At 46.5% G+C, this 26,766-nt stretch overlaps 3 protein-coding genes across 9 annotated transcripts in view; 2 read left to right on the top strand and 1 right to left on the bottom strand.

Annotated features, from left to right (window-relative positions):
- Window positions 1–2,358: 2,358 nt before the first annotated feature.
- On the top strand, window positions 2,359–3,572 carry PPP1R35 (protein phosphatase 1 regulatory subunit 35). The gene is made up of 4 exons (XM_004442866.3): window positions 2,359–2,663; window positions 2,740–2,992; window positions 3,073–3,209; window positions 3,317–3,572. Exons 1-4 carry the CDS (start codon window positions 2,433–2,435, stop codon window positions 3,488–3,490), a joined length of 795 nt encoding a protein of 264 aa, XP_004442923.1. The 5' UTR covers window positions 2,359–2,432; the 3' UTR covers window positions 3,491–3,572.
- A 1,174-nt stretch (window positions 3,573–4,746) lies between these two features.
- MEPCE (methylphosphate capping enzyme) lies at window positions 4,747–9,777 on the bottom strand. The gene is made up of 4 exons (XM_004442862.3): window positions 7,265–9,777; window positions 5,770–5,988; window positions 5,466–5,592; window positions 4,747–5,345 (listed from the first exon to the last, which is right to left on the bottom strand). Exons 1-4 carry the CDS (start codon window positions 8,927–8,929, stop codon window positions 5,293–5,295), a joined length of 2,064 nt encoding a protein of 687 aa, XP_004442919.2. The 5' UTR covers window positions 8,930–9,777; the 3' UTR covers window positions 4,747–5,292.
- A 582-nt stretch (window positions 9,778–10,359) lies between these two features.
- ZCWPW1 (zinc finger CW-type and PWWP domain containing 1) overlaps window positions 10,360–26,766 on the top strand; it is a 36,603-nt gene continuing 20,196 nt past the window's right edge. For 2 of the 7 annotated variants that reach the window (XM_087417642.1, XM_087417636.1), the window contains exons 1-9: window positions 10,360–10,444; window positions 12,924–13,026; window positions 16,772–16,827; window positions 17,600–17,853; window positions 18,295–18,373; window positions 19,206–19,323; window positions 19,616–19,773; window positions 19,984–20,106; window positions 26,488–26,604. In XM_087417642.1, coding sequence (XP_087273768.1) covers window positions 16,803–16,827; window positions 17,600–17,853; window positions 18,295–18,373; window positions 19,206–19,323; window positions 19,616–19,773; window positions 19,984–20,106; window positions 26,488–26,604 — 874 coding nt within the window. In that variant the 5' untranslated portion in view covers window positions 10,360–10,444; window positions 12,924–13,026; window positions 16,772–16,802. Of the gene's footprint in view, window positions 10,445–10,633; window positions 10,888–12,923; window positions 13,027–16,771; window positions 16,828–17,599; window positions 17,854–18,294; window positions 18,374–19,205; window positions 19,324–19,615; window positions 19,774–19,983; window positions 20,107–26,487; window positions 26,605–26,766 lie in introns of those variants that run through there. The other 5 variants (XM_087417640.1, XM_087417637.1, XM_087417641.1 and 2 more) reach the window with 5 other exon arrangements.

Genomic DNA, 26,766 nt, shown 5'->3' with positions numbered 1-26,766 from the left:
ACCACAGTAAAGGAAATGTACAGTTCCAACACCAAAGGATCACTGGTGTAGCCCTTTTATGACCACACCCACCTTCCTCTCGCCACTTTGTCCCTAACACTTGGCAACCACTAGATCTGTATTCCGTTTCTAAACTAGTCATTTATAAAATGTTACATAAATGGAACCACATATCATGTAATTTTTGGGGACTGGCTTTTTTTGCTCAGCATAATAACCTGGCAATTCATCCAAGTTGTTGCGTGTATCAATAGTTTCTTCCTCTTGATTGCTGAGCAGTGTTCTATGGTATGGATGTACATAGTTTAACTCTTTAGCTGTTGAAGGACATTTGGGTTGTTTCCAGTTTTGGGCTATTATGAATAAAGCTGCTATGAACATTTGTGTATAGGATTTTAAATGCCCAGGGATACTGGGCTACCACATTCTGGGGGCAGGAGTGCTTATTGAGTCCATCATTGTTTCTAAGGGCTTTTCAGTGGCCCTTAGAATATACTTTTCAGTGGAATTAGGATACACTTTCTAATTTAAGCTAAAATACACCCTGAGTTCATACAGACACTTCCTAATTAAATTCAAGACTACAGGGAATTTGCATAACATCATTGATTTTATATCTGCATCTCTCTTCTCTGATGACAAAATTCCAGTTCTCATAACATCAACATAATTATGTTCTGTCCTACACATTTTCACCTATTCCCAACAATATGACTACTGAATACATTTTAAGATTGTATGGCAGTTTAAAAAAAAAGGCAGTTAATTTTGCCCTTAGGGCAAATCTTTGGGACATACAGTTAAATCACTGTGTTTTCAAGTCATTCAGAAGAGTTCCCTTCTGTGTAGTTAGGCCACCAACTAGATATACATTTAGGTTCATTTGTTTCCTTTTACTTTCAACTTCTAGGGACTTATTTTTAAAATAAATCTTTATCATATAAGCATGTAAAACCTGTAGGTTTCCAAAGTCAAATATACAAAACAAAGTATATTCAAAATCTAGCCTCTTTTCCCTTCCTTCTATTCTCTCCTTCCTTATATGAGTAACCATTACAATTTTTATTATACTTCCACTTTTTTTTTTTAATTTATTTATTTATTTTTCCCCCAAAACCCCAGCAGACAGTTGCACGTCATAGCTGCACATCTAGAACTTCTAGTTGCTGTACGTGGGACGCGGCCCCAGCATGGCCGGAGAAGCGGTGCGTCGGCGCGCGCCCGGGATCCAAACCCGGGCCGCCAGCAGCAGAGCGCGGCGCACTCAACCACCAAGCCATGGGGCCAGCCCTATACTTCCACTTTTAAAAAATATAAGTATTTATTTACATTTGTACCTCCCTACTCCCTTTCACAATCGAATAGTAGAGGTCATGGGCATACTTTCTTATTCCTGACTTTAGCAGGAAAGCCTCGTGTTTCACCATTGAGATCCTCTAAACATTTTTGCAAAATTCGGGCAATGCTATCCATTCTATCTGATCTTTCACAGCATTTCTTGGGAAGTAAAAGGCTGTGAAAACGCTCAAACTGAAAAGTGGCACGCAAACATGTCTGTTGACTGAGTATTAACCCATTTGGGGAGAGCTTCAAGAGTCCTGAACCTGACTTAGTACATTTCACACAAGAAGAAAAATGAGAGGACCTGCCCCAAAGAACACAGGGACAAGGGCGAGAGCTCCAGTCTCCTGCCCTGCAGTCCAGGGGTCTTGGATAAATCCACTGAGCCTTTCTTTTTTACTTTCTTTCTCTTTTAAACTGAACTCAATATGCAGATACCTATTTTTACAGAGATGAATGTTTTAGGACACCCTCGCAGGTCAAAAAGTGACAAAAAGCCGCAGGCTGGATGAGTTATCGCCCGGGCAATCACCATTGCCCAGAGTCCCAGCAGGGAGCCCGGGGCTGGGGTCAGCAAGCCCCGCGAGCCCCCACTCATACTGGGAAGCTCCGGTTCGAGTTCAGGGGCGACAGAACTCCCGGAGATGCTGTGAAGCCACCGAGTAGGGAGGTCCAGATGCGAGGGCCCCGGACCATTAAGACAAAGCTGTCCCTTTGGCGCGAGAGGGAAGACAGGCACATTCATTACTCCAGCAGAAGCCGGGTGAAGATACAGCGGCAAACACTACGTACCGTAGGTTGTGAATGGAGAAATGGTCCTGATGAGGACCCGTAGGGCTCCCACCGACTTCAGCTCTAAAACCCCGGCCTGGAGGCGGGGCTGAGGGTCTGCAGGAGGAAGCCCGCCAGGAGGCTGGGGGCGGGGCAAAAGAAATGACGCTTAAGAGGGCCAATAGGACGGGGCGGGCCTCCCCGCCTCCTTGGGTACGGATAACGGTTTCCGGTAGCGGCGTGTGGGAAGGGCGGGGGAGAGGAGGTGGCGAGTGGTGTCCCGTCACCCTTGGCCCCGGCACCCCTGCAGCCACACCAAGATGATGGGCTGTGGGGAGTCGGAGCTGGAGTCGGTGGAAGGGGAGGAGGCCGTGCTGGCCCCGGGGCCACCCCCAGAACCCCGCGCCCCGGAGGCCGGAGCCCCGGCGCCCGAGCCCGGACTGGACCTGAGCCTGAGCCCGCGGTCCGAGAGCCCGCAGCGGCGGAACTGCAGCCCCGGGCGGCGGAAGGGGCGGGCGGAGCGGCGGGGCGGGGCCCGCAAGGGGCGGCAGGTGAGCCGGGGGGAGGCTTGGCTGCCCGCCGACTGCCCCACGCCAACCTCTTCACCGCCCTGCTCTCTGCTCCCAGGTTCGCTTCCGCTTGGCGCCGCCCTCCCCGGTCCGCTCCGACCCGCCGCCGGCTGCCGCCGTTTCGAGCGAGAAGCCCGCGGCGCCGCCTGAGCTGGGGGCGCCCGCGCCGCACAGCAGTCTGGCCCTGAGCCTCGAGCTGCAGGCCGCGCGGGCGGCAGCCGGGGGCCACTTCGATGCCGCGAAGGCCGTGGAGGAACAGTTGAGAAAGTCCTTCCAGACCCGCTGCGGCCTGGAGGAGAGCGTGGCCGAGGGTGAGAGGGGCAGACGGCCGGCCGGGCGCGGGAGTCGGGGTGGGAGGCGCCGCTCACCTCCGCTGCCCCTGCGGTCTCAGGGCTGAACGTGCCGCGCTCCAAGCGGCTCTTCCGGGACCTGGTGAGCCTGCAGGTGCCGGAGGAACAGGTTCTGAACGCTGCGCTGCGGGAGAAATTGGCGCTTCTGCCGCCGAAGGCCCGAGCCCCGCCCCCAAAGGTGAGGGACCTCGGCGTGAGTCTCCCCTTGCCCCCTCTCCTCCCCCCGCCGTGGGCTCTTCCCCCTGCCCGCAAGTGTAACCCTGCTTTGGGCTCCAACTCCAACAGGAGCCACCTGGGCCAGGGCCAGACATGACCATTCTGTGTGACCCAGAAACACTATTTTATGAATCTCCACACCTGACCCTGGACGGTCTGCCTCCTCTCCGGCTTCAGCTGCGGCCCCGCCCTTCAGAGGATACCTTCCTCATGCATCGGACACTCAGGCGGTGGGAAGCGTAGACCTGGGGGTTCCCTGGATTGCTAGTTCATATTTTTGTCTTAGAACTATTTATCAGAATAAAGTAGTTTTGCTAACAAATGAGACTCGTCTTGGGAGCCTTAAGATGGGGTCAAGCCTCAGGTTGGAAGCTGTCTAGAAGTCAAGTTTCTAGCCCTTTTTTTTTTTTGCGAGGAATATCAGCCCTGAGCTCACATCCATGCTAATCCTCCTCTTTTTGCTGAGGCAGACTGGCTCTGAGCTAACATCTATTGCCAATCCTCCTCCTTTTTTTTCTCCCAAAGCCCCAGTAGATAGCTGTATGTCATAGTTGCACATCCTGCTAGTTGCTGTATGTGGGACGTGGCCTCAGCATGGTGGGGGAAGCAGTGCGTTGGTGCGCGCCTAGGATCCGAACCCAGGCCACAGCAGCTGAGCACGAGCACTTAACCGCTAAGCCACAGGTCCGGACCTCTAGCCCTTTTCTAAAGGAACTTGACCAGTAGTGATGACAAGTAGAAAATGCTGTCTAAGTCAGGGATTTAGATGCCCTCCCCGCCTCTTCCCCTGACTTCAGTCACAGCTACCACCTTTTTGATGACACCATGAACGTTCCTTTGCACCACTTATTTCTGAGCACTTTAACATGTGGGTCTCAGCCCACATTACACTTCAGGGACGCCTTCCCTCATCCCACTCAAGGAGGCTGCAAGGCAGCTGCTAGCACCCAGCTATTGACATGATCTTGCTGTTACCATTAAGGGCCCTGCCCATTTTGTTTACACCTGACCCGATTGCTTGATATTTGTTGAGTGAATGCTCAAAGCTCCAGGAACACTTGACAAGCCACTGAAGAGCTTCATGTTAATTCAATTGCCTATTAGTCTGGTTCTACAGCACACAAAGGGTGGGCAGGCAGTAGGTCCTAGAGCAGGTGGTGGCCTGGTTCAGGCGACTTTTTCTAGCTCCACTGGTAAGTCTTCTAAAGTTAGCCCTTTGCTCAAAGTTCCCACACAAAAATTTTGTCAATGGGTTTTTTAGAGAGGGGAGATGAACTCTTTCCTACAAATTTCATGTCAAAATTTGCATTATACCCCTCTTGTCTGACTGGCATTCTGTATACTTATGTGTAGATCTGACTAGCATTCAGCAGTCTTCCCAACCACTGAAAAACCTTTTCTCTTCCTCGAGACCCTGTAGTTTGGGCAGAGAGGAAGCACAGGTTCTACTGGGAGATACCATCCCTTCCCTGCCAGCTAGAAAGTGCCAGACACAGGTGTGGGGGCCACTGCCCTAAACATCAAGTTTATTGTGCTGTTCTCACATTCCAAACCCAACCCCCTCTCCCAGTGGGGGACAGCAGAGGGAAGGATTTTCACAGTACCTGCGCGCCTCCCTGCCAAGCTTCCCCCTTCTTAACCCTCAGTCCATCTATCCGTGGTCCACTGAAACGCAGCTAGGGACAAGGACCGAGGAGAAGTTGGAACCTCTCCTTGGAAGAATAGGAGGAAGAGGCCAGAGAACTTAATACCCCCACCTCCCATGCCCTAGGAGAACAGAGGTCGGCAAACAGTCCATGCCATCCAGTCCAGTGAGCTCGGGGAGAGGAAGATGATGGGATCTCCAGCACAGCTGAGCTTGCTGCTTAGGTGCCAGCGATGTAGGGAGAAGGCTGGGACAGCAACATAGGAAAAGCTCTTTGCAGATCCAAGAAAGGAAACTATTTTCGGAGCCAGAAAGGAAAAGACCTTGGGACATTCTCCTCTTCCCCCAGGTCCTTAGGAGCAGCGGGCAGCTTCTTCACACTTTCTGTTCTGGGGGCCACTTAGTGGCTGGGGGAACGGGCTTTGTGGAACAGGTACACAGGACGCTGGAAGCCTGAAGGGGAAGTGTGCAGTCAGGAGGGGTTGGCAGGACCTCAAGACTCTCCACAGGGTTTGCACCCTCTCTGCTAGGACCGGCCTCCCTTCCTCCCCTAACAAAATAAGCCAGCCCTACCTTTGGAGGTGTTGTGGGGTGTGGCCACAAGCTCATAGCTGGAGAAGCCCACCTCTGGGGATGTCAGGTAGGAACTGAACTGCTCTGGCTTCAGCTGGATTCGATAGTAGTTCTTGTAGATTGTTTCCTAGGCGGAAGGGCAGGGGACCATTTCAGCTTGCTGCCTTCTCCCTGGGTGGTGAATGATGCCCACCCAGGGAACCTTTTCACCTCGTTCAGAAAGTCCTCTTTCTGCTTCCTTGAGGCCTTTCTTGCCTCAACTAAAGGAAGGATATCCCCAATTTCTACTGAAACCCCAACTCACCGTGAGAGTCTTTCTCTTGCGGTAGGATGACCAAGGTTGGGGCTCCAGGACCAGGATGCCCCCAGGGCGGAGGTGCCGGTAGATCCGGCGGAACATGCGCTTCAGCCCCTCGTCTCCCCAGTTCAGATGCACCCACTTGGTGAGGCTGAGGCAGAGCACTACATCATACTCGGGAGTTTGGGCATCCACCAGCTCATCTCGACCCAGCACATAGTTACCCTGAGGGCAAGAATTGGGGGGGGGGGTCAGCAGAGGCATTAAAAGAGCCAATGTCCCCACACACCCTGCTCTGCAGCCTCTAAGAGAGAAAACCCTGCAGCTTCACCTTAACCCTTGGCCACAATCTTCCTTAACACTCGTCAGACTAACTCCCAAATGGTGCCCTCTTTGAGTCTCCTTTTCTTGCTTTACACCCTCCTGCCCCTATTTTTCAGGGGGAGTAAACCAATCAAACATAACAAGGGAGCCTGGGCAATTTTAAGTTGAGCAAATTATCCACGAGATCTCCAAAGCTGGGTCAAACTGCAGAGAAAGAATGCTAAGGTTCTCCCAAGACCCTGTCCAGTACTTACTCCCACCCCACAAACATTAAGCTGAGTGACTCAATGTTACGCAAAGGGACCTAACCCAGGTTTGAAAGGGACACCTGTGGTTTCTTCCCTGTGGTTGGGGCTGGCAAAGCTTCAGGCCTATTCTTTCCTTTCTCCCGGAGAAATGAAGAGCCCCATCCTTCAGGAAACCTTTTCTAGATGATAAGCTCACCTTATCACCCTCTGTCAAGTCCATTGTTCCAGGCTTAACCCAATATACTGCTAACTATTACTGCAGACAGCGAATCTGAGCATTTTATGGGGAGCTATATGTAGTCAGACACTCTGAAGACAAAGTACCCTTCCTTTCTGCAGAGGACTTTCTGACTCCTCCCCATCCCACTATCTAGGGTCAGTGTGGAGATGATTTAAGGCCAAGCCACTTGGGTTCCTGACCACTGACACTCTTCAACTAACTCTGCAGCTATTGCAAACAAGGTCTCTAACCATGGACAGACACCATAAATATTAGCCACTCCCCTAATCCTCTCCCCACCCCAAAACATTCCATGTCTAACACCCATCTCTTCATGCACCTTCAGTCGACTGGAGGACAAGTTCTCATATGGACCAAATCCCCCAGTGAGCATCAGCAGCAGCCCCCGAGGGAAGATGGACTGGTATGGATTCTAGCCCAGGCCAGGAGCAGGGCAAAAGGAGTCAAGCCCTATCTATTCATGAGAAAGAACCCCAGATAGAACTCCCATCTTTCCAGGTTATAGGAGGGCAGAGATACCCAGCGCAATCCTTCTCAGATTCATACCTTTCTCTTGAGGCTCTGGTCCTCCTAGTGATGAGTGCATGCACAGAAATCCCTCTAGGTCATAACCTTCCCCTCCCAGGTTCCCATTTAACCTCATCTTCATACCTGGCCCCTATCCCAAAAGCCTTATGGACCCTCTTACCGTGACGAAGACAACATTGTTGGGGAAGACTGATGTGTCCGCTCCATCCAAGGGCACTTGGGGTGCAGCAATGGGACCCCGGCTGGCTGTCAGTGAGGCTGGGAAGCAGCTTCTCTTTCGGACGGTTGTCGTCCCTTCCTCACTCTCTGCCCCTGGGTCCCCCTCAGAAGGCTGGGGTGGCAGACGCAGCTGCTCGGACAGGTAGTGTCGGATGTTTTGGCGGGCGGAGTGGATGAGCCGTGCATCGATATCCAGGCCCACCATTCGGGATGGGCCCCACTTACAAGCAATGTTCAGGGCCAGATGGCCCACATTGCAGCCCAGATCTAGGACGTCCCGACCCCGAAACCACTCAGGCTTCATCACCCGAAGGCGCCCATCCTCACAGGAAGGATTGCGGTACCCATAGTACTTGCAGTAATTCCCATACTGGAACTTGCGCTGTTGCTTTTTGAAGCCTGCTGCAGGTAGTGGGTGGAGGTGGTGGCGGCCTCCCCCACTCCCTCGGCCCTTTTCCTTGGGACCCTGGCCTGCACCCCTAGCCCCTGCCTCCGACTTGCTGGAAGTCCTGCGACGTTTGCGATGTCGTGAGGAGGAAGATGAGGGTGCACAGGTAACTGAGGCAGCTGGAGGGGCTGAAAGGGAGCCTGAGGGACCCTGTAGGGCGGATGGAAGGGGAGACACGACCTCATCCCTGCAGTTGATGGCTGTGTTGAGTTCATAGGGCTGGGGGGCATCCCGGTTCTGGCCTTTATGCCGCTGCTGCTGTGTGGTGCCCTCCCCATGGAGTGAGGGCGTGAGGGGAGCTGTGGGCAGCACGGAGTGGCTATCGTTCCCTCCAGTTGCCTGCTGCTGCTGGTGGTGCTGTCCCCGGTGTCTATGCCGCTTCCGACCAGTCTTGAGTGGCGAAGCAAGAACTACTTGGGCCTCATCAGTGCAAGTATTGAGACTGAGCGGGTCAGTAATATCTTTGGGGATGAGGATCTCCACTGGATCTCGCCCCTTGGCCGGAAGTGGTGATGACTTAGGGGTCTCTGCATTGAGTACGCGGCTCACTTCCTCATCCAGGAGACTATTCAGGTTCAGTGGATCAAAGATATTGCCCCCCAAGAGGAAGTTGGAGGGTAACACAGAGTCACAGTCCGAATTAACCCGCCTGCGCCTCTTGAAGGCCGGATGTTTGAAGCCTCCACCACCCCCCCCTACATTACAGCTATTTCTCCTCTTGCCTCCCCCTCCCCCAGGGGGACGGTGGGGCTGATAGCCATTTCTGGGCCGAGGAGGGGCAGGGGGGCCCAGTTCTGTTCCGCCCCCTGCCCGTCGCTCCTCCCCCACGTCCGGGGGAGCGGCTCGCCCGTGGGGATCCGTCAAGCGGGCCTCCCCGTGCGGCTGTGCCTGGAGGCCGCCCCCTCGTTGCTGCTGCCCCTGGCCGCCCCGAGGAGTGGATGTAGCCCTGGGGCTCTCCTTGCCGGCCCCAGAAGCCGGGGCCCCCGCCGAGTGTGCGCGCGGGCCCGGTCCGCGCTGTGTCCCGCCGCGGAGCTCCCCGGAGGCGGCCTCTCGGTGCGGCTGCACCGTGGGGCCGCCCCCTCCGTCCGACTCCTCTTTGAGCGGCGGCGGCGGGGCCGGCACCAGAAACGCCTCCTTCTCCGCCGCCATCTCGATCATTTCCTCCCCTTATTCCGTCCCAGTCGAGGGCAACGAGGGGGGCCAGGGGGCTTAACCCCCCTTCCTAGATCCCGCTCCCTTCCCCCCCTTCCCCGAGTGCGCGCGCAGCTCTGCTCTTCTCGCCTAGTCTCGCGCCCAAGCGCCTCCCCCGAAGCGCGCCCTTCTCGCCCACGAGACCAAAACAAGATGCCCGCGAGACCCGAAAAACTCGAGGAATCAACCGCGCGTGCGCCGACCCCTTTCTCCTCTACCACTACCGCTTCGCCGCGAGCGCGCACTGCTAGAGCGCATTCCTCTCGCCCCGGAATCACGCATGCGCACTCCGCCACCACCCTGGTTGCGCGCGCATCGGAGTACGAACCAACTTAACGGCTCCGGGAGTTTAAATATAGCCCCCCACGACCCCCCAAAAGCCCACCACCCCAAACTGACACCCTACTTCCCTTCGCAGCTATGTCCGTCCCTACTGATATCCTTTGTCTCTGCCGCGCGATCCCACCCACCGTAGGCGGGGGACGGGGAGCTGGTGTGAAAAGATCTCCTTGACACCCGACCCTTGTTCCTGAGGAATGAGTCTCAGCGGTCTCCGCCCGGCTCTAAACCCAACAACCTCCCTACCCCGCCTCCTTCCTCCCCCTAGCGGGCAGCGCCTGCGCACACCCTTTCGGGCTTGAGCGGGTAGATGCAGCACGTGCTGGAGATGACGCCCCGCCCTCCGTCCCAAGGGCGGGGACTGTTACGTCGCTTCCTCAGGTTTGGTGGACGCAACGTGCGTCAGCGTGATTCGAAGGGGGCGTGGCTAAGGGAGGGGCGGCCCTCATGAATTATTCATGACCCGATCCCCCCCCCCCCCCCCGCCCTTTGCCCCCCTACTTAGAAGAGCTGAGGAAACGGAGGGGTGAACCTAAAAGTAGAGGAAGGGAAGGAGCGGATTATACTGACCGTCTTCCTACGAACTGCTCTCAGTAAAATACGATAGGTCATTTTAACTCACCCCTCTGGCAAATATTCTCTGCTGAACTGAAAAGAAAAAAAAGAAAGGCACTAAAACAGCCGATGTTGTCCAACTTCCTCTTCCCTCGAAATGGCCGAGTCGTTCTCTCGCTCCTCCGCCTTCGCCGAATCGCGATCACCTGGGGACACCACGCCCTCCTCTCCGCCTCCACACCCACAGCCCAGACACCAACACCTCCGCCCACCACCCGACGCCTGCGCACGAGCCCCCAGCCCGCGGGCTGCGACCCCGACGCCCACCACAGCAACCACCAGCAGTCCATCCACCTCCACCGCCACCTCGCACGCAGGCCTTCCCGAATGCACACGCTGCGGCTTCGCGCCGCCTTGTAGAAAAACGAATGTGGGCGGGGAAGAGATTTCGGCCTGCTTTGGGCCCCCTGCCTCGGCCAATGGGGAAGAAGCTATTCGACCCCCTTTCCACGGGGTGCTAGGTGGCCCCTTCTCCCTGCCAACAGTGCTGGGGGTGCGGGGCCTGTGGCTGAGAAGAGGGCAGGAGAGGTGAGAGTGGGGTTCACAATAGTCTCAAATAAAATATTAAAATAAGGGCGTGAAGGAGACTAAAAGGAAGAATAGGAATCGGGGAACGAAAAGGCAGTCTGGGACACAGAAAAGTTAGTAAAAGGAAGAGGTGCTTCACGAACGATCAGGCGCTGCAGCTGCCGCCTAAAAAAAGTGAGGCTAGCGAGAATTATGGGATTAGTAGTTTTACAGGGCGTTTGGTTGGAAGATGGCGGAAATCGCCGCGCAAACGCAGAAGCGGCTTCCAGCTGCGCATGCGCCTCAGCCCTGGGCAGAAGCCGCTGAGGAGGGGGTGGAGCTTGTGCGTGGGCCTCGCACCTCTTCTTGGTGGCGGGAAAACGGTGTCGAGGTTGGAGGGGCTTGGAGAATCGCTGCAGTAGCTCACTCTGCTCCTCGCCGTTAGGTCCTCTTCACTCCAGAAGGTAGCTGGCTCTTCTCCGGTTGCAGATGAGGGTGCTAGGCTAGGCGCGGCCAGTCCTGGTACTTGTGGCCTGAGGAGAACTTTTCTCCTCAGGGGACAGCCAACTCTTGCGCCTCCTGCTTAGGCTCTCTAACCGCAAACTCACCCCCAACAGACACGCAAAAGTAACCCAATATGATGGCGGGCAAGGACGGGCTGAGCGAGGATGAGAATCGTGGTGCCTCTGTGTGTGGGGGCAGAGGGGTGCAGCTGAGGGGCAAGTCTCTGGTGATGGGATTCTTGACGGGGAAGAGGCTAGAAAGCCACTCTTTGAGGGCAGTCAAGGACTTTCGACTCTGTGAAACCTCCCTTCGTAATTGCTGTCCTCAAGGGAGAATTGGTGAGGGAAGAGAAGGAAAATGCGGAAGACCCAGAGTTCTTTCCTTTGGTTTTAAAGGTGGAGTCAGGCCCTTCCCTGTTCCACACTTTGGCACCTGGTGAGGGGAAATGGTGCGGGGGATGTGCTGCTTGAAGCCAAAGCAACACAAAAAGGCTAGTTTGAGGTCGGTAGCAGAGGCACGTGAGGAAGCATTTCAGGCGGTGGATAGCAAGAGTTTGGAGGAGATGAGAGTCCCGAAAGAAAGAGCCTGTATATTGGTGATAAGTGGCCGCGTCCCCGTGCTTCCTTGCCCTCTCTGAACCAAGAAGCTTTAGTTACCGTGCATTTATTCATGAGTCTGTAAACGGTTTAGTTCAAGTAGTTATGACATTTAATGCTTTAAGTGGTCTAGTATGGGCAGTAAGGGTAGCTGGAATCTTTCTTTTTTGTCCTTGTGTCTTGTTAAATGTTTTAAATCATGCTCACTGAGCACAAAAAAAGCAGAAGAAGAAACAAAAGAAAAGAACTACTGTTACTAATCCAGTCATGAAAATAAGCAGGGGTTTACATGCCATTAGACATTAATGCCACAAGGAAATTAAACTCCAGTTTAAAGGAGATTTTAAATACAGTCTTTAAATACAGTTTTTTGAGGCTCTCAGAGTCTGTGTTAGAGGACAATTCTAAGGGGCTTGCTTTTATTCTTAGACCAAGGATTCCAGGAACAATATAAAGAGGGAAAATGGGATAGTTAGGAGGGGGAAATTTGTGAAGACATTCTAAACAGGGGGAGGTGGGAGGAGGATTAATGCTTTCTGAAAAATATTGACAAGACTGAATTAAGTTATTTAGCTAGATCAGTTCTCAGACATTTTGGTCTCAGAACTCTTTTATACTCTTAAAAATTATGGAAGACTTCAAAGATTGGTTTATTTCTATTGATATTAATATATTAGAGATTAAACAAAAATTTTAAACATTTATTTATTAATTTTAAAATGATAATAAAATAATTACATGTTAATATAAATAACATTTTTATGAAAAATATATTTGCCTAAATGAAAGAAAATTTAGTGTGAAGAATGGCATTGTTTTACATTTTGGCAAATCTCTTTCATTCTTGGCTGAAGAGAATACAGCTGGGTTTTCATCTGTTTTTGAATTCTATCTCTTATGATATCTTGTTTTGGTTGAAGTATATGAGGAAATCCAGCCTAACACAGATAAGTAGCTAGAAAAGGGAGGGGACCCCCAGGGGTCCCCCAGGATCACACTTTGAGAACCCCTGAGCTAGGTGATTTCATCTTAAAATCAGTGTGATGATTTCTAGCGTTCTAAGTGTAGGAAAACTGTCTATTTTTTGGAACACCTCATTCACCTCCCCTTGGTTCCCTTTATCAGTTATTTCTGAGTTCTTTTCTCTTCCTTATTCACTCCTCTTTCTTATGTTGAGTGGGTAGGATCTGGTTTATGGAACTTTCTTTTATTTTCATATTTAAAGCTTTATTAGGTTTTTTTTTTTCTCTTTCTCATCTAAGGTAAGAAAAGAGAAGTTAAAATGTCAAATGTTACTCCTGGGTTTAGAGCCCATAGTCATTTAGTAGCTGATCAGTTGAAAGTTGGTGGTATTTTGTATATTTATTAACTCTTTTTAAAAATTTTTCCCTCTGAACTAGATTTCAATATTTGTTATTGTGGAAGAAAATAGTTTGTCTGAAACAGAGGAGCAGACACTTGAGTTGTCAGTGACTACCTGGATTTCCCTTCTCTGTTGATCAGGTTAGAGATTTTCTTTAATGTGCTTCTTCACACCCCCACTCTAAATTAAGGGGAACTATTATACATCACTGCTTATAGATTTACTACATCTCATTAATAATCCACATTAATTATACAACGATCCACCAATTTTATCCAGTTGGTTGGGGCTCCAGTAACGCACTTTGGCCTAGAGAGGTCAGTGTAGGTTTAGATAATGATTTGAAACTAAATATTGGAAAATGTTGCATTTTTAGGTTGATCAATATACTCTTTTTATTATACTTGAAGAACTTAAAATTTAAAAAATCACTGTTGAAGTGGTAATATATGTATGTTATAAAATGCTAGAGATACACAAGGGGATACAGTAAAAAGCTCCCTTCACACCCAGCCACCCAGTTCCACTCCCAGAGGCATTTTTGTCAGTTTCTTGTATATTCTTCTAGAGATAGTTTATGGATATATAAGAATATTATGTATATGTACATTTTTAAAAATTGAATGTTGCCATCTCAAATACACTAATTTTCATTTTGCTTTTCTCATTTAGTATAGCTCCTCTTGTAATTTAGTTTACCTTCATGGGGACTTCTCATGATCATTTTTGGTATTTCGGAGTCTGGGAGAAGATATGTTTGTCATTTATGGCCAAATTAATATTTCTTTTGCAGCCTAATTTTATTCAATGTCTAGCTTCTATTTAGGATTAACATAAAGAAGGAGACCAATTTGCTGCAATGTTTCTCCCCTAATTTCCCATTTGTCTTTTTTCCTGGAGCAAATAAGTTTGAAGGTTGGTGGTGATGAATTAAGATGGAAACAGTGAGAAATGTTCTCCTTGATATAAAGGAAAAGTAGTTACTGCAGAACAACACATCTGAATTATTCACATTTATAGAATTAAGAAAAGGACAGAAAAATACCAAAAGATAATTTAAAAATACTTTACGTTCAGCCATGCTGTGACCACGCTAAGTCAAAACCCCAACACCTTTTGAATTTATCTTGAGATCTAGAGGGAGGAACTCTACACCCTGAACAACTGAGTTTTTACTATAGCCTGGCCATTTGAGGGTCTTAAAATTTTCAGATCCTTTAAGGGGAAGTATATATGAACCAAAAGATCCATTTTACGCTGCTTTTGGGTCTCTCTATAGTGGAAAATGGCACAGTTGGAAGATTGAGTTTCAGGTGTAGGGCCTTCAAAGTACTCAAAACCAGCAGCCAGAAATAAGATCATTGAGAAGAATAGACATGTTTTTAGTAGAGTTTACAAGCCAAAGGCCTGGGTTCATGTTGGCTCTACCATGTATTAACACTGAGGCTTTGGGCAAACCACTTAACCTCTTTTTGCATATTTTTTCATCGGCAGAAAGGGGAGACGGTACTTTATGATCTCTAGAGATCTTCCCAGAGCTACAATGCTTGTTATAATTGTTACAAAAATAAGAATGGCTTATATGCTCTAAGACTAAAGAATACTGAGTAGAAGGGTTGTAAGAAGCTTAAGCTGGTAAAACAAAAGGCAGTTCTCTTCTAACAGCTGGGTAGAAATAATATCAATAGTGGAAAGTGTAAATTGGAAAAATGTATAAATTATTGGAACATCACAAGATGAGTCTTGGCACTCTGCTGGGCCGCAAATGGCTTATAGCTGTGGATATACTAACCTCTTCAGCCTTTGTGTGACTGGAGGACCCACAACTCTAACCCCTAAGTTACCTATGGCTGTGAACAGCCCGGTCCTTTCACTCCAGAGTACCTAGAAATATAATTTTCCTTGTGTTTCGATGTGTACTTTTAGTGGATGCTTTTCATGTGTGTGGTGACCTTAAAATGGTTGTGAAGCACTGAACTAGACTATTGGGATGTAGCATAGCACAGTTAATAGCACAGACTTTTAAATCAGACAGATTCTAATCCTGATTTTACCACTCGTCAATTACTTAATATCTCTAAATTCCTCTAAGCTTCAATTTCCCCAAGTGTAAAATGGTATCTATCTCATAGATTTATTGTGAGAATTAAATAAGATGACATATGTAAAGGGTAAAGAATAAAGTCAGTGTTCAGTAAGTATTAACCATTATTATTAGTCACAATTTTGGTACTAATAATGAAGCATATTGATGTAGTGTAGAATATCTGTGAGTAGATAGCTACAAATGAACTATGGATATAGAGTGAAGGTGCTAGATTCTTATTACTAGCTTCTCTGGGGATCTCTGCTGGTTAACCAAATATTTCTGAGCCATGAATAGAGATTGCTAGAATCTAGCACATTGGGAAATGTACTGGACTCGAAGACCCAAGTAAAGGAAAGATATACATTACAGTAACGTTAAAAAAAGGAGTTCTCTACACACAGGGACCTCTGAATTAGGTCAGAGAATTGCCAGATTATTTGTGTTTTAAGCATTTAGGAGAACCTAGTGAAATGAGGTTACCCTCTGAAGAAAACTCTCACTCTTTAACTCCCAGGAACGTCCATACCCTACTACTACTACTTACACTTCCATCTGTTAAAAACAAGACAACAGGCCCCAAATGGAGTTGCTTATGCTAAGCCCCACATCGCCAAACCCAGACTTAACTTAAATTATAGTTTTGGCTCTCCCAGAAATGGAATCTTAAACCAGTCAATCAGGAATCGCTTGCTCAGCTCTAGTTAGGTAATCTGCCTGATAGACCCCTGGCATCCTCTAAAGGAAGGTAACCGGGCAATAACCAATCCACTTTTCTCCCTAGTATAACTTCCTTGTGTCTGCTCCCTTCTGCTCCCTTCCGATTCATAAATCGTTGAATGAAGCCAATAAGATCTTCAAAATTTACTCAGTTGAATTTTGTTTTTTAATACATCACTACCACTGCCACCTGCTGATAAGTACCTACCTCATGTTGGACGTGGTTCTAGGCACTTCAGACGCTAAGGATGGTTGCTAATCTTTTTTTTTTTGTGAGGAAGATCAGCCCTGAGCTAACATCCGTGCTAATCCTCCCCTTTTTGCTGAGGAAGACTGGCTCTGAGCTAACATCTATTGTCAATCCTCCTCCTTTTTTTCCCCCAAAGCCTCAGTAGATAGTTGTATGTCATAGTTACACATCTTTCTAGTTGCTGTATGTGGGACGCGGCCTCAGCATGGCCGGAGAAGCAGTGCGTCGGTGCGCGCCCGGGATCCGAACCCGGGCTGCCAGTAGCGGAGCACGCGCACCCAACCGCTAAGCCACGGGAGGGCCCGGATGGTTGCTAATCTTAACAGTAACTCTCGTTATTCCCTGATATGTAATGGGCACTGCTGAGGAGGTAGAAGTGTAGTCAAGAAGGCAGAAAGTTTAGGTCAGGGGTCCCAGGCAAAGAGATCCTGAACCCAAGAAGAAAGGGGAGAGGGGCCGGCCCCGTGGCTTAGCAGTTAAGTGCGCGTGCTCCACTACTGGTGGCCTGAGTTCAGATCCTGGGTGCGCACCAACGCACCGCTTGGGCGGCCATGCTGAGGTGGCATCCCACATACAGCAACTAGACGGATGTGCAACTATGACATGCAACTATCTACTGGGGCTTTGGGGAGAAAAAGGGAGAAAAAGGAGGAGGATTGGCAATAGATGTTAGCTCAGGGCCGGTCTTCCTCAGCAAAAAGAGGAGGATTGGCATGGATGTTAGCTCAGGGCTGATCTTCCTCACAAAAAAAAAAGGGAGCGGGGAGAGAAAAAAGTTTAAAATCATGTTCAATCAGAGTCATAGCAGTTAATTTCTTTTTTCTAACAGAGGCACAAAGAAGGTGTAGCTTCTGAGCTGAATGATGACAACATTGCAGAGTAAAGGTGAGTCGAGAGTGAGGGAGGCTCACTTTATATATTTCTCTCATTTTTCCTTTCTTTCTCAGCTCTTGGTCATTTGGACCAAGGGTACCAGATTCCCACTGAAGCTCAGTTCACATATATTTTGTGTCCGCTCTGTTAAAGTTACTACTTTTCGCGATACTTTGAGTGAAATATATATGATTTAGAAACAGTCCTGCTCAAGGAATGTATGAACTCATAGGGAGAGAAAAGATGTTTAAATATCTAGAACATAAATTTGAATGTGGTAAATGCCACCAGACAGGTACAAATTGTTATGGAAGCTCAGAAGAAAGAGATATTACTTATGCCTGGGAGGATCAGTACAGTTTTCATTGCATCATTTGTAGATTTTGACTAGTTTTTTTTTTTCAATTTCTCTAATTTCCCATAAAATTTTGTCCAAAGTTACAATGAGCAAATTTAAAAAATTTAGCGTTTGAATAATTCAGTTTCCTGCATGCTTATATTTATCACCTTTGCATTACTCAGTGGTTCCTAAATCTGGAAGTACATCAGAATCATCTAGATAGCCTTGTAAAATCACAGATTCCTGGGCCTCACTTCAAACTACTTCATCAGAATCTCAGGGCAGGGGAGGTGGGAGTGGGTGAGGAGAGGCCTAGAAATCTGAATTTGTTAAAAGCTTTCTCCAGATAATTCTGGTATGGCCAGTCAGTGGGCACTGTTTGGCAGTCTCTGTGTTAGACTCTATGTTTCATAAATTCCATTTGATGATCAAATTTCTTTTTAGAATATGGGAAAGGACCAAAGAAAACCTTTGCCCCACCTGCACAAAAATTGCATAGCCTGATGCCCTGTAGCTCCAACTCACCCAAGGAGGAGACCCTGGGGATTAGTACCTCAGAGACAGAGGACAAGCCAAGCCTGCCAAAGGCCAGGTTAAAGAAGAAGGAGAAGAAAGCAACCACAGAGAATAATCCAAGCAGTGGCCAGGAGAAAAAAGGAAAGGCTCAAGACAACAAGCAAGCAGAGAAGAAAGAAAAGGTATCAGTGACATTGATAAGCTCTAGTGGGACAGGTTCTCCTCGTCACCCAGCCTAGACACACACAATCATTTCATGGTGGGGAAATTCAGCCTGTACTTTCAGTTTTTTTATTCCTTTCTTGGGGCTTCTATTTTCTTCTCAAAGAGGTCAAAAATGTTTTGATGAAAGCATTTAGCAGGAAATAATGGGTAGATAGAGGTTAAGGTGGAATGGAGGTGAGGGTAGAAGTAGACAGAGACTTTATAAACTTTTTGCTTTTCTTTGACTCCTTTATTCCCAGGAGATCTGGGATAGAGTTTATGGAATCCTGAGATACATTGACTTCATGCTCTCAGCCTTGTGAACTTATTGCCTCATCTAAAGGAGGCTTCCCAGACTGGTCAGAGAGGAGAACGGGGGAAAGATGAGTGGTTTTCCTTGTCTACCCTTGTCTCTGCAGGAAAAATCAAGTCTTACCAATGCAGAATTTGAGGAGATTATCCAGATTGTGCTACAGAAGTCCCTCCAGGAGTGCTTGGGTATGGCTTATAGTGAGAGAAAAAGAGTTTAAGTTAGACAAAGAAACTGTTATTTGAGGAAGAGAGTAAGTTGACAGCTTCTCTCTTTCCCTCCCTCTTCCTAAGTAACTATATATTAGATGGGACTTTGAAATATTTTTAAATACTTCATCTTCTATCAACAGGATTATAGCTAAACCACCTTAGACAGGGGTTACAGACTTTTAGAAAAGTAGATTAAACTGACTTCAGAATATAAATATAGTCTCATCTAGATTTTTAAAATGTAATTTAAATTCATTTTTATATGTTTACAATCTACTCAAAAAAGATAAATTGTTTTTCCCAGATTTGAAGAACTTAGTTTCCATCTATCCTTGCATATTTCTTATATTTCTGTTTCCAATACTGTTTTAACATATGCTCAGGGATTTGATTTTTAGAATAAAGAACTCTATAGTGTAGGCCCTGAGGCCTTCTCCATGAGGCTAAGGAGAATGGTCTGGCATTTTCAGCTATTCTTAGGTGTACTTCTACTCCTAGGGAAAGTTTGTGGAACAAATGTTACAAAACGCAGTACATAAAATTTATGTTATGGACACAAAAGAAAATTAACGTTACCTAGCTATCCTTGAATGAGGCAGATCAATCCGGAAAGGCTTGCAGAAAGATATAGATTTCTAGTTTTCCTGAGAATTTAAGGACTTAAACTTCTATGATATGACAAAAGTCCAAAGGTAGGTTCTTCCAGGCAACAGGTGAGAGACAGTTTAATGGAAGGTTACGGTTTGGAAGTAATGGTGTGGTTATCTTCTTTAATTGCTTCTCTGCTTATGGTATTTTGTTTTGGGAGGGATGGGATCTAGCCTTGATTTTCCAGAGATTTCCTGTGCCCAGCCCATAAGATGTACCCAATTAGACAAGGAACCAGGAATTGCTTCTTCTACTACTGATAATGATAATGCTGATGGGTAAGTTTATCCCAGTGAGGCAAGTTGATCATAAGGTGGACTTAACATTGGTACATGGTAATCTACCTATTTAGTCATTTTTCATATCTCTATAGATTTCTCTCGGCTCAGGAAAGATACATGTTTGAATTGGGAAAAATAGGCAAGTAGATGGATAAAATGACCTCAGGAGGACTTAGAAGCCCCAGATTCTTCTATCCTCCTGACTTTTATCCTTGGGTTTTTTCGACAGAAGGGTACTGCAAATTGCTTCTTTTTACCTTTTCAATAAAAAAAAAAATCTTGTTTTCAGAGATATGGTAATGGTACCTCGTATTCTAGAAATTTCAGCTTCTCAGGAAGATGGAATAATCCCTGAGATAAAGACATCTAAGCCAGGCCAGCCAGATCCTGCACCCTCTGAAAAGAAATTCAATAGACTCTCCTCAAGCAAAAGGAAGAAAGAAGCTCGTAAGTGTAGCCAGATATACTTTGACAACTGGCTCAAGTTATTACTTCACGAAATTAGGGAAAGGAATAGTGGGCAGGCTGAGAATTGTCAGCCCAAGGCTGGAAACTATTAGGCTATGATTCTTCTTCTTTCTTTCACTGGCCTTTACTATCTACAAAGAATCTCTTCCTCATCTCCCTACCCTACAATGTTTTGTTTTATCTTCCCAGAAGATGAGAAAATGGAGAAAGCCCAAAGTGGACATGACCACAGGCAGAAAGACCAACTGAAAAAAGCAGTTCAGGATAATTCTCAGATCAGGGACCAACAAAAAGGAGAGGGAAGTGGTTTTGGTGAGTTCAGCCATGGTTTGGAAAACTTACTTAGGCTTGAAAATTGGAGATGGAGGGGAGAGGCAAAGGTTAGGATGTTAAAAGAAATTCTGCAAAGATTATAATTTATCTCTCACAGCTATTTGTTAGAGGATATACTGCTGAGGAAGAGAGAGAATGTTTTCATTCATTCAATATTCCTTCATATAATCCATAGTTGTTGGGTGCCTCTAGGAGGTGCTGAGTAAATGCAGAGGAAATGAATATAAGCCTGCCATAAGGGATATAGGCTTGTGGGGAAGGCAGACAAGAAAGCTACAAGTTGGGAGTAGACCAGGAAAAGTTTCCAAGAAAAGATATTGCTTGACTCAGATCTTAAAGTATAATTTAGTCAGGCGAACTAAGGTGGGAATGGAGGTCAGAGGGATAATTATTGGCAAAGTTATGGAGGAGGGCTAATGGTTGTAGCTTTTGGGTATGTTGGGGGTTGTAGGAATAGGGGAGATAAGACTAGAGGCATGCAAGGGCCAGATCATAAAGAGCCTTACATGTCAACCTAAGGAATTTGGATTTTATTTTAAAGGTAAAGGGCCGGCCCCGTGGCTTGGTGGTTAAGTGAGCGCGCTCCACTGCTGGCGACCCGGGTTCGGATCCCGGGCTCGCACCGACGCGCTGCTTCTCCGGCCATGCTGAGGCCGCGTCCCACATACAGCAACTAGAAGGATGTGCAGCTGTGACACACAACTATCTACTGGGGCTTTGGGGGGAAAAATAAATAAATAAAATCTTTAAAGGTAAAGAGAACCATTGACATTAAGTAGGGGAAACTTGATAAGATTTGCATTTTAGAAAGCTCCCCTATGCTAGCATGGAAGATGGATTGAAGGAAGGCAAGACTAGACCCATAGAAATAGTGTCCAAGCAAGGAAGATAGTAGCAATGAAAAGGAGGAGACAAATTTGAGATCTTTAGGAGGCAGGATCAATATGATATGATTGCCAGTTGGATATGAGAGCTGAGGAAGAGGGAGGCCTCTAGGATGATCCTGTTTTCTGGCATGAGTGACTGAGTGGCTGAAAGAACTATGACCTGAAATGGAGTATGTAGAAGAAAGAGCCAGTTTCAGGTGATGAATTCAGCTTTGGACAAGTTAGGGGGTCTGTGATGAGATTTAGAGCTCAAGAAAGAGATCTGGGCTGGAGACAGATTTGGGAGTGATCTGTATCAGTAGGAATGGGTGAAATTTTCTAAGAAGAAGGTGTGGAGTGAAAAGAGAAGAGCACTGAATAAAAACCCCCTGGGGGAACGTAAAGTTTAGGGTTGAACAGAGAAAGAGCTGCCCAGGGAACAACTAAAAAGAACTAAGAGAAAACTCAGAAAGGCAGGAGGAAAACTAGGAGAGTGTGGTATCATAGACGCCAGGGGAGGAGGAAATTTCAAGAAAGAGGGAGTGTTTAGCCTTGTCAAATGCTACTGCAGAGACATCAAAGAGGATAAAGATTTGAAAATGCTCACCGGATATCACAATTAGGAAGTCATTAGTGTCTTGAGTAGAGCAACCATATGTGTTGATAAAGGTGAATGACAGATTATAGTTGGTTGAAGAACAAATGCTTTTTTCAATTAGTGTAGATGTGAAACTAGGAGGGAGAAAATGGTAAATAAAGGGGAGTGGGTATAGAGTTGAGGGAAAGTTTTTTTTTTTTTAACTTTCTTTTAAAAGAAAGAGGCTTGACCTGTGTGCTGCATAGGCTGAGGGTGACCTCAGTTTACATGCTGAGGGAAAATTGTTTATAGAGAAGGAGAGATTAAAGGGAATGAGGAGAGAACCAGAGGGTTTATTCTTAGTCAGAAAGGACACCTTGACTTTTGAGATTGGATGGAGGAATGATAAGGACGGATATAGATTGATTTATTCTTTTAAGAATAGTTATTAATGCCTTATCCTATGTGCTGGAAATACAGTGGTGAAAAAAATAGATAAAATCCTTGCCTTCATAGAATTTTTGGTTTCCGTGTGTTAGATAGTAAATAAATATATTATATGAAAAAAACTTGGTTAAATTGGGAAATTTTAAGAAGAGAAATAAAATAGATCATACAATATATTAGTATGTTTAAAATTTTGAAAATAAGTAGACTTAAGAATCTAGAGGAAAACAGTCTTGTGCCGAAGAAACAGAACCCAATGTATAAGGAACAATGGAATAAACAGTCAGCTAGTGTCTAATATGTATGTGTGTATGTTTATAATTTTGATTAGAGAAGCATAATATGGTTTGTACATACTTGAGAGAAAATTGTAAGAAGACTATGCAGGCACCAAACAAGATAATGTTACCGCCCAAAGGGGGTTCGTCTGCCCACCGCAAGACATGCCAGTAGTCAAGAGGCAAGGTGGTAGGATAAAAAGGACTTTTTATTACAGCTTGCTAGCAAGAGGGAAGATGGCTGACTAATGTCCAAAAAAAAAACCATCTTCAGGGGGCACAAAATTTTATGGCAGTTATATAGGCTGATGAGTTATAGGGGAGGGGATTAGGAATGTTGACCTTCTGGTGTTACAGACTGGGAGTGCCACACCAGATCTTTCAGTTTTCATTGATGACGGCTATCAGCATAGACTCCTTGTTCAGTGATCATCACATTCCTAAGGAACTCAAAAGAACAAAGTTATCACCTTATCGCAGCTGGGAGGTACATGTACAAGCAGGGGTTGTAAAATCTACAGAGCAGTTAGATCTCCTGGAGGGTGCATATCCAACTGGGTTAGTTTGTCAGAGGTCATTCAAAGTTATAGTAGGGTTTCTTTTCTACAGTAGCTTACCTCATGTCAACCTTGTCTTGAGCCAGTATCAATAGTCCAGGGCAATAAACTGCTCCTCAGGTTATATGACATGGTATTATAAGGAGCTGGAGGTATAGGTCTAATTTGGGCAGTCAGGTGATCTGGTTGTCCTGTACCTCTCAGTATTAGGGCAAGGATTGGATTTTAGACTGGGAGATGGAAGTTCACTCCTTTGGCAGTACTTGTGAGTCGAATTGTGATTGTAGTGAATGTGTAAGCTTCTTGCTATAAATGAACCACTCTTCCTGTTTCTTACAGTTGTCAAGGAGAGGTGAGTCCTCCTGGAGTAGGAAGTAGAAATAGGAGTATCCAATAAATACAATTTGCATTAAGTACTGTGAAGAAAAAGAAAAGAGTGTCATAAGAGGAAGTGATGGAGACCTAATTAAGATTGGAACAGTCAGGGAATGCATTTGTAAGGAAATAACATTGAAGCTGAGACCTGAAGGAATAGTAGAAGTTAGCCAAGTGAAGAGAAGGAGAAAGAGTTTTAGGTAGGGTGAAGTCTGGCGTATTCCAGGTACTAAAAGAAAGCCAGTGTGATTGGAGTTCAGAGAGCAGGGGAAGCAAGGCAGGAAAGTGGCTCTGGATAAATGTAAAGAGGTAGGCAGTGGTTAGATCAAACACCACGTTACAAAGTGAGAATGTTATCCTAAGTGTAGTGGGAAGCCATTGGTGGGTTTTAACCAGGGGAGTGACATCATCAACTTAATGTTTTAAAAGGTCCCTTTGGTGATTAATTGGAGAATGGAATATGGGGAGACAAGAGTAGACCAGTTAAGAAGTTAGAGCTAGGATTAGGTATTTTGGTGATTTGGATTAGGATGATGAAGGTGGAGACAGAGAAGTGAATGGTTTTAAGGTATGTTTTGGATGTAAAGTTGTTAGAACTTGGTAATGAATTGGATATTGGGGGGTGAGAGAGAGGAAAGGGTATGTCAAAGATGATTGGCTTCTGGCTTGAGCAGTTATGTGAAAGGAGGTGGGAAAAAGTGGAGGAAGAGCAAATTGTGGGATCAGGTTGGGACCCATCAGGTTTGAGATCATTGTGAGACATTCAAATAGAGATGTCAAAGAGCACCATGGCTGTAGGAATCTAGAACTCAGATAGGAGGCTGTTAGTATACATCTGTGTATTGTCAGGTATGAAAATGGATTCCAAAGCTATGGGAATGGGTGAGCTTGCCTCAGGAGAAAGTGTAGTATGGGGAGTGAAGACCTATGATTGAGCTTTGGAACCCCAACATTTAGAAATTGGGTGAAGGAGGAGAACCTAGTGAAGGAGACTGAGGAGGGAGCTGCCAGAAAGATGAGAGGGGGAAACAGGGAATGAGGGATCACAGAATCCGAGAAAACTAGTGTTTCAGAAATGATCCGTCAACTGAAATGCTCTTAATGTGTGTCTATGACATCATCTTCATTAACATAGAGCGACACTGTGAGCCTCAAACACAGTTTTCTGGAGCACATCATTTTTTCTTTCTAAGTTGTTTGAAAGGAAACTTTAAAGAACTGTATGTTGCTGTCATTGGAAATTTCATCCCAAGCCACAAATATCTAGTTCTATATCATTAGAATGATTTTTTCCCACTCTTTTTCTCATGAATATTCATTATTTTCACAACCAATCATTTATTTTGTTGATCTGTGTTTACTTTTATGGTCCCTGGCCCCTTCTCCCACTCTTTTTTTCTAGCCTTGGTAGGTCACCTCTATAAATATCCAAAACTATCATTGGCAACTGTCATTTCAGACTAATATGTTATTCCCAACCAGTACTTTGTTCTTCAAAATAAAGTAATTGAGACAGCTACCCATAATATGAGATATTTTGAAAGGACCCAAATGTAGTCAGCTGCTTTTCTGAGGGATGATTTCAGTGGGATGGAGGGGCATCCCTTATGGTCAGGCATTTAAGGTAATTTGACAGTAGGAGAGTGAACTTACTAGAGAAACATATTGGTTGATGTTAATTGTGAATATATAGTGTACCTACATGCCTGGTTGTGTGATTTTTCTCTAGCAACTCTCAATTGAATGAGTATAGACACAGAAAAGGTAGAGTGGGCTCATTCAGGGTTGTGTTTTGCCAGCTGGGTGGGAGGAAGGACAGAGGGAAGGGGAGTTGAAGATGTCTGCAAGAGAATCTAAGGAATCAAACCTGAGTAAGTCCAGCGTGAAGAAGGAGATTGCTACTAGATTGAGAGGAAGGTAGGGGCCAGTGGATTGGAGATCTAGATAAAGTAAAAGTTGCAGTAGGGGTCTTTGAGCAAGCGAAGTGGAAGGATGGGGTATTTTTATCAGAGAGGGATGTTTGGATAACTGTTTCAGGGCACTTGGTGGTCCCTGCAGATTACTGGGTGGGGCATGCAGGAGTGGGAGTGGGTTGCTGAAGTGAAGTGGGTTACTGAGGTGGCGTGGAAGAGAAGGTCAAGGAACTCGGATAGTGGGGTGCTTTGTGAGTTACTCCTGTGGAAACAGTGGTTATCTGGAATGAGGGCAGGAGGAGGAGAAGGCTGAACCAGATGTCAGCATCTTTACAAGGGAGATGGGAGGGCAGTGTCGTCCCAGGGCATGGACCTCAAGGGAGGAAGGATTTTTATAGGAGGGTGGATAGTGATGATCTGGAAGGGACAGTGGGGAGTAAAGATGATGCTGACCCCATTTGCTGACCTGAGAGATGTGGGATGTGTGAGAAGGAACTGACTCCACTTGGAGGGCTGTGGGTGGGGGTAGGGTCGGGTAGAGGCAGTGTCATTAGTGTGTCACTAGGTTTCAAAAAGGGGATAGAGGTTCAGAGAAGAGGTTGAGGATATGTGGACCTTTGTTGCTCTTGTCTAGAATTCCAAAGAACACAGTGGTGGAAGGGTTTGGGAGTGAGAAACGAGAGGCCGTGAGGGGCACTGGGTCGACTTAGAAGATGTGGGGATAGAGAAGGGCGGTGATGAGAGTTTAGAAGGTAATAGATAAAAGGAATTCTTGGCTTTTGAACAGGGCCTAAAGAAAATAGTTGATTGAGAAATGATAGATTTTGACTTGTGTCTTTTGGAGGGGGGTGAACCCAGGACTCTTGGTCTCAAAGGCTGCAACTTAGCTATTTGGTGACACGTAAATCAGTTGAGGTTCAGATAGGAACTCTGGATTTTGTGCACAAAAGAGATGCTGGGTGGCCCTTCAAAAGAACTTTTCAGTAATGATATGCCAGCAGAAGACGAGGCACTAGCTAGAAAGATGCCAGGCAACCTTTTTAAGAACTGTTAGTACAGGAAACACTCCTTTCTGCCCTGGGAAGGGGAGAGATGATAGCATGGTATAGGAGAAAGATTGAGATGTGAGACCTGGGTTCTAAGTTCAGCTCTGCCACCAATTTAGACTGATCTTCAGAAAGTCAATTATTTTCTCTGAGCCTTATTTTTCCCATTTATAAGTCAAGGATTGGACTAGTTGATCTCTAAGGCATTGTGATTCTGGCAGAGTGTATATTGATTTTAGTTGGAGTGAAGAAGGAAGAGCATATTTTTTAGTCTCTTATTTCAGTTTTTTTCCTGTCACAGGTCAATGCCTAGTCTGGGTCCAGTGTTCCTCCCCGAACTGTGAGAAATGGAGGCGGCTTCGTGGGAACATTGACCCCTCAGTCCTTCCAGATAGTTGGTCCTGTGACCAGAATACAGGTAGAATGGAGTGGAAATGTTTTTCTCAGTTTTCATTGTTCCTCTCTTTCTTTCCCTGCATGTATCCTTGATAGTAAATATGTAATAGGTGTAGTTTCAACTCCAGGGGTCCTTGTGTTTGGGAGAGAGGAAGGGATCTTCGGTCATATCAAGATGAGTCTG

Source organism: Ceratotherium simum, chromosome 26 (genome assembly GCF_057802395.1).
Source record: "Ceratotherium simum simum isolate JZ-2026a chromosome 26, ASM5780239v1, whole genome shotgun sequence".
Lineage (NCBI taxonomy): Eukaryota > Metazoa > Chordata > Mammalia > Perissodactyla > Rhinocerotidae > Ceratotherium > Ceratotherium simum.
Note: the sequence above shows the minus strand (reverse complement) of the source record. Positions and strands in the feature narration are given on the sequence as shown.

What these genes read in the sequence shown, in the direction of transcription:
- PPP1R35 (XM_004442866.3), top strand. Translation starts at nt 2,433, where the DNA reads ATGATGGGCTGTGGGGAGTCGGAGCTGGAGTCGGTGGAAGGGGAGGAG. An exon ending in GGGCCCGCAAGGGGCGGCAG is followed by an intron (nt 2,664 to 2,739) that starts GTGAGCCGGGGG and finishes CTCTGCTCCCAG; the next exon opens with GTTCGCTTCCGCTTGGCGCC. An exon ending in CCCGAGCCCCGCCCCCAAAG is followed by an intron (nt 3,210 to 3,316) that starts GTGAGGGACCTC and finishes CAACTCCAACAG; the next exon opens with GAGCCACCTGGGCCAGGGCC.
- MEPCE (XM_004442862.3), bottom strand. Translation starts at nt 8,929, where the DNA reads ATGATCGAGATGGCGGCGGAGAAGGAGGCGTTTCTGGTGCCGGCCCCG. An exon ending in ACAATGTTGTCTTCGTCACG is followed by an intron (nt 5,989 to 7,264) that starts GTAAGAGGGTCC and finishes TCTTGCCCTCAG; the next exon opens with GGTAACTATGTGCTGGGTCG. An exon ending in ACCCCACAACACCTCCAAAG is followed by an intron (nt 5,346 to 5,465) that starts GTAGGGCTGGCT and finishes CTTCCCCTTCAG; the next exon opens with GCTTCCAGCGTCCTGTGTAC.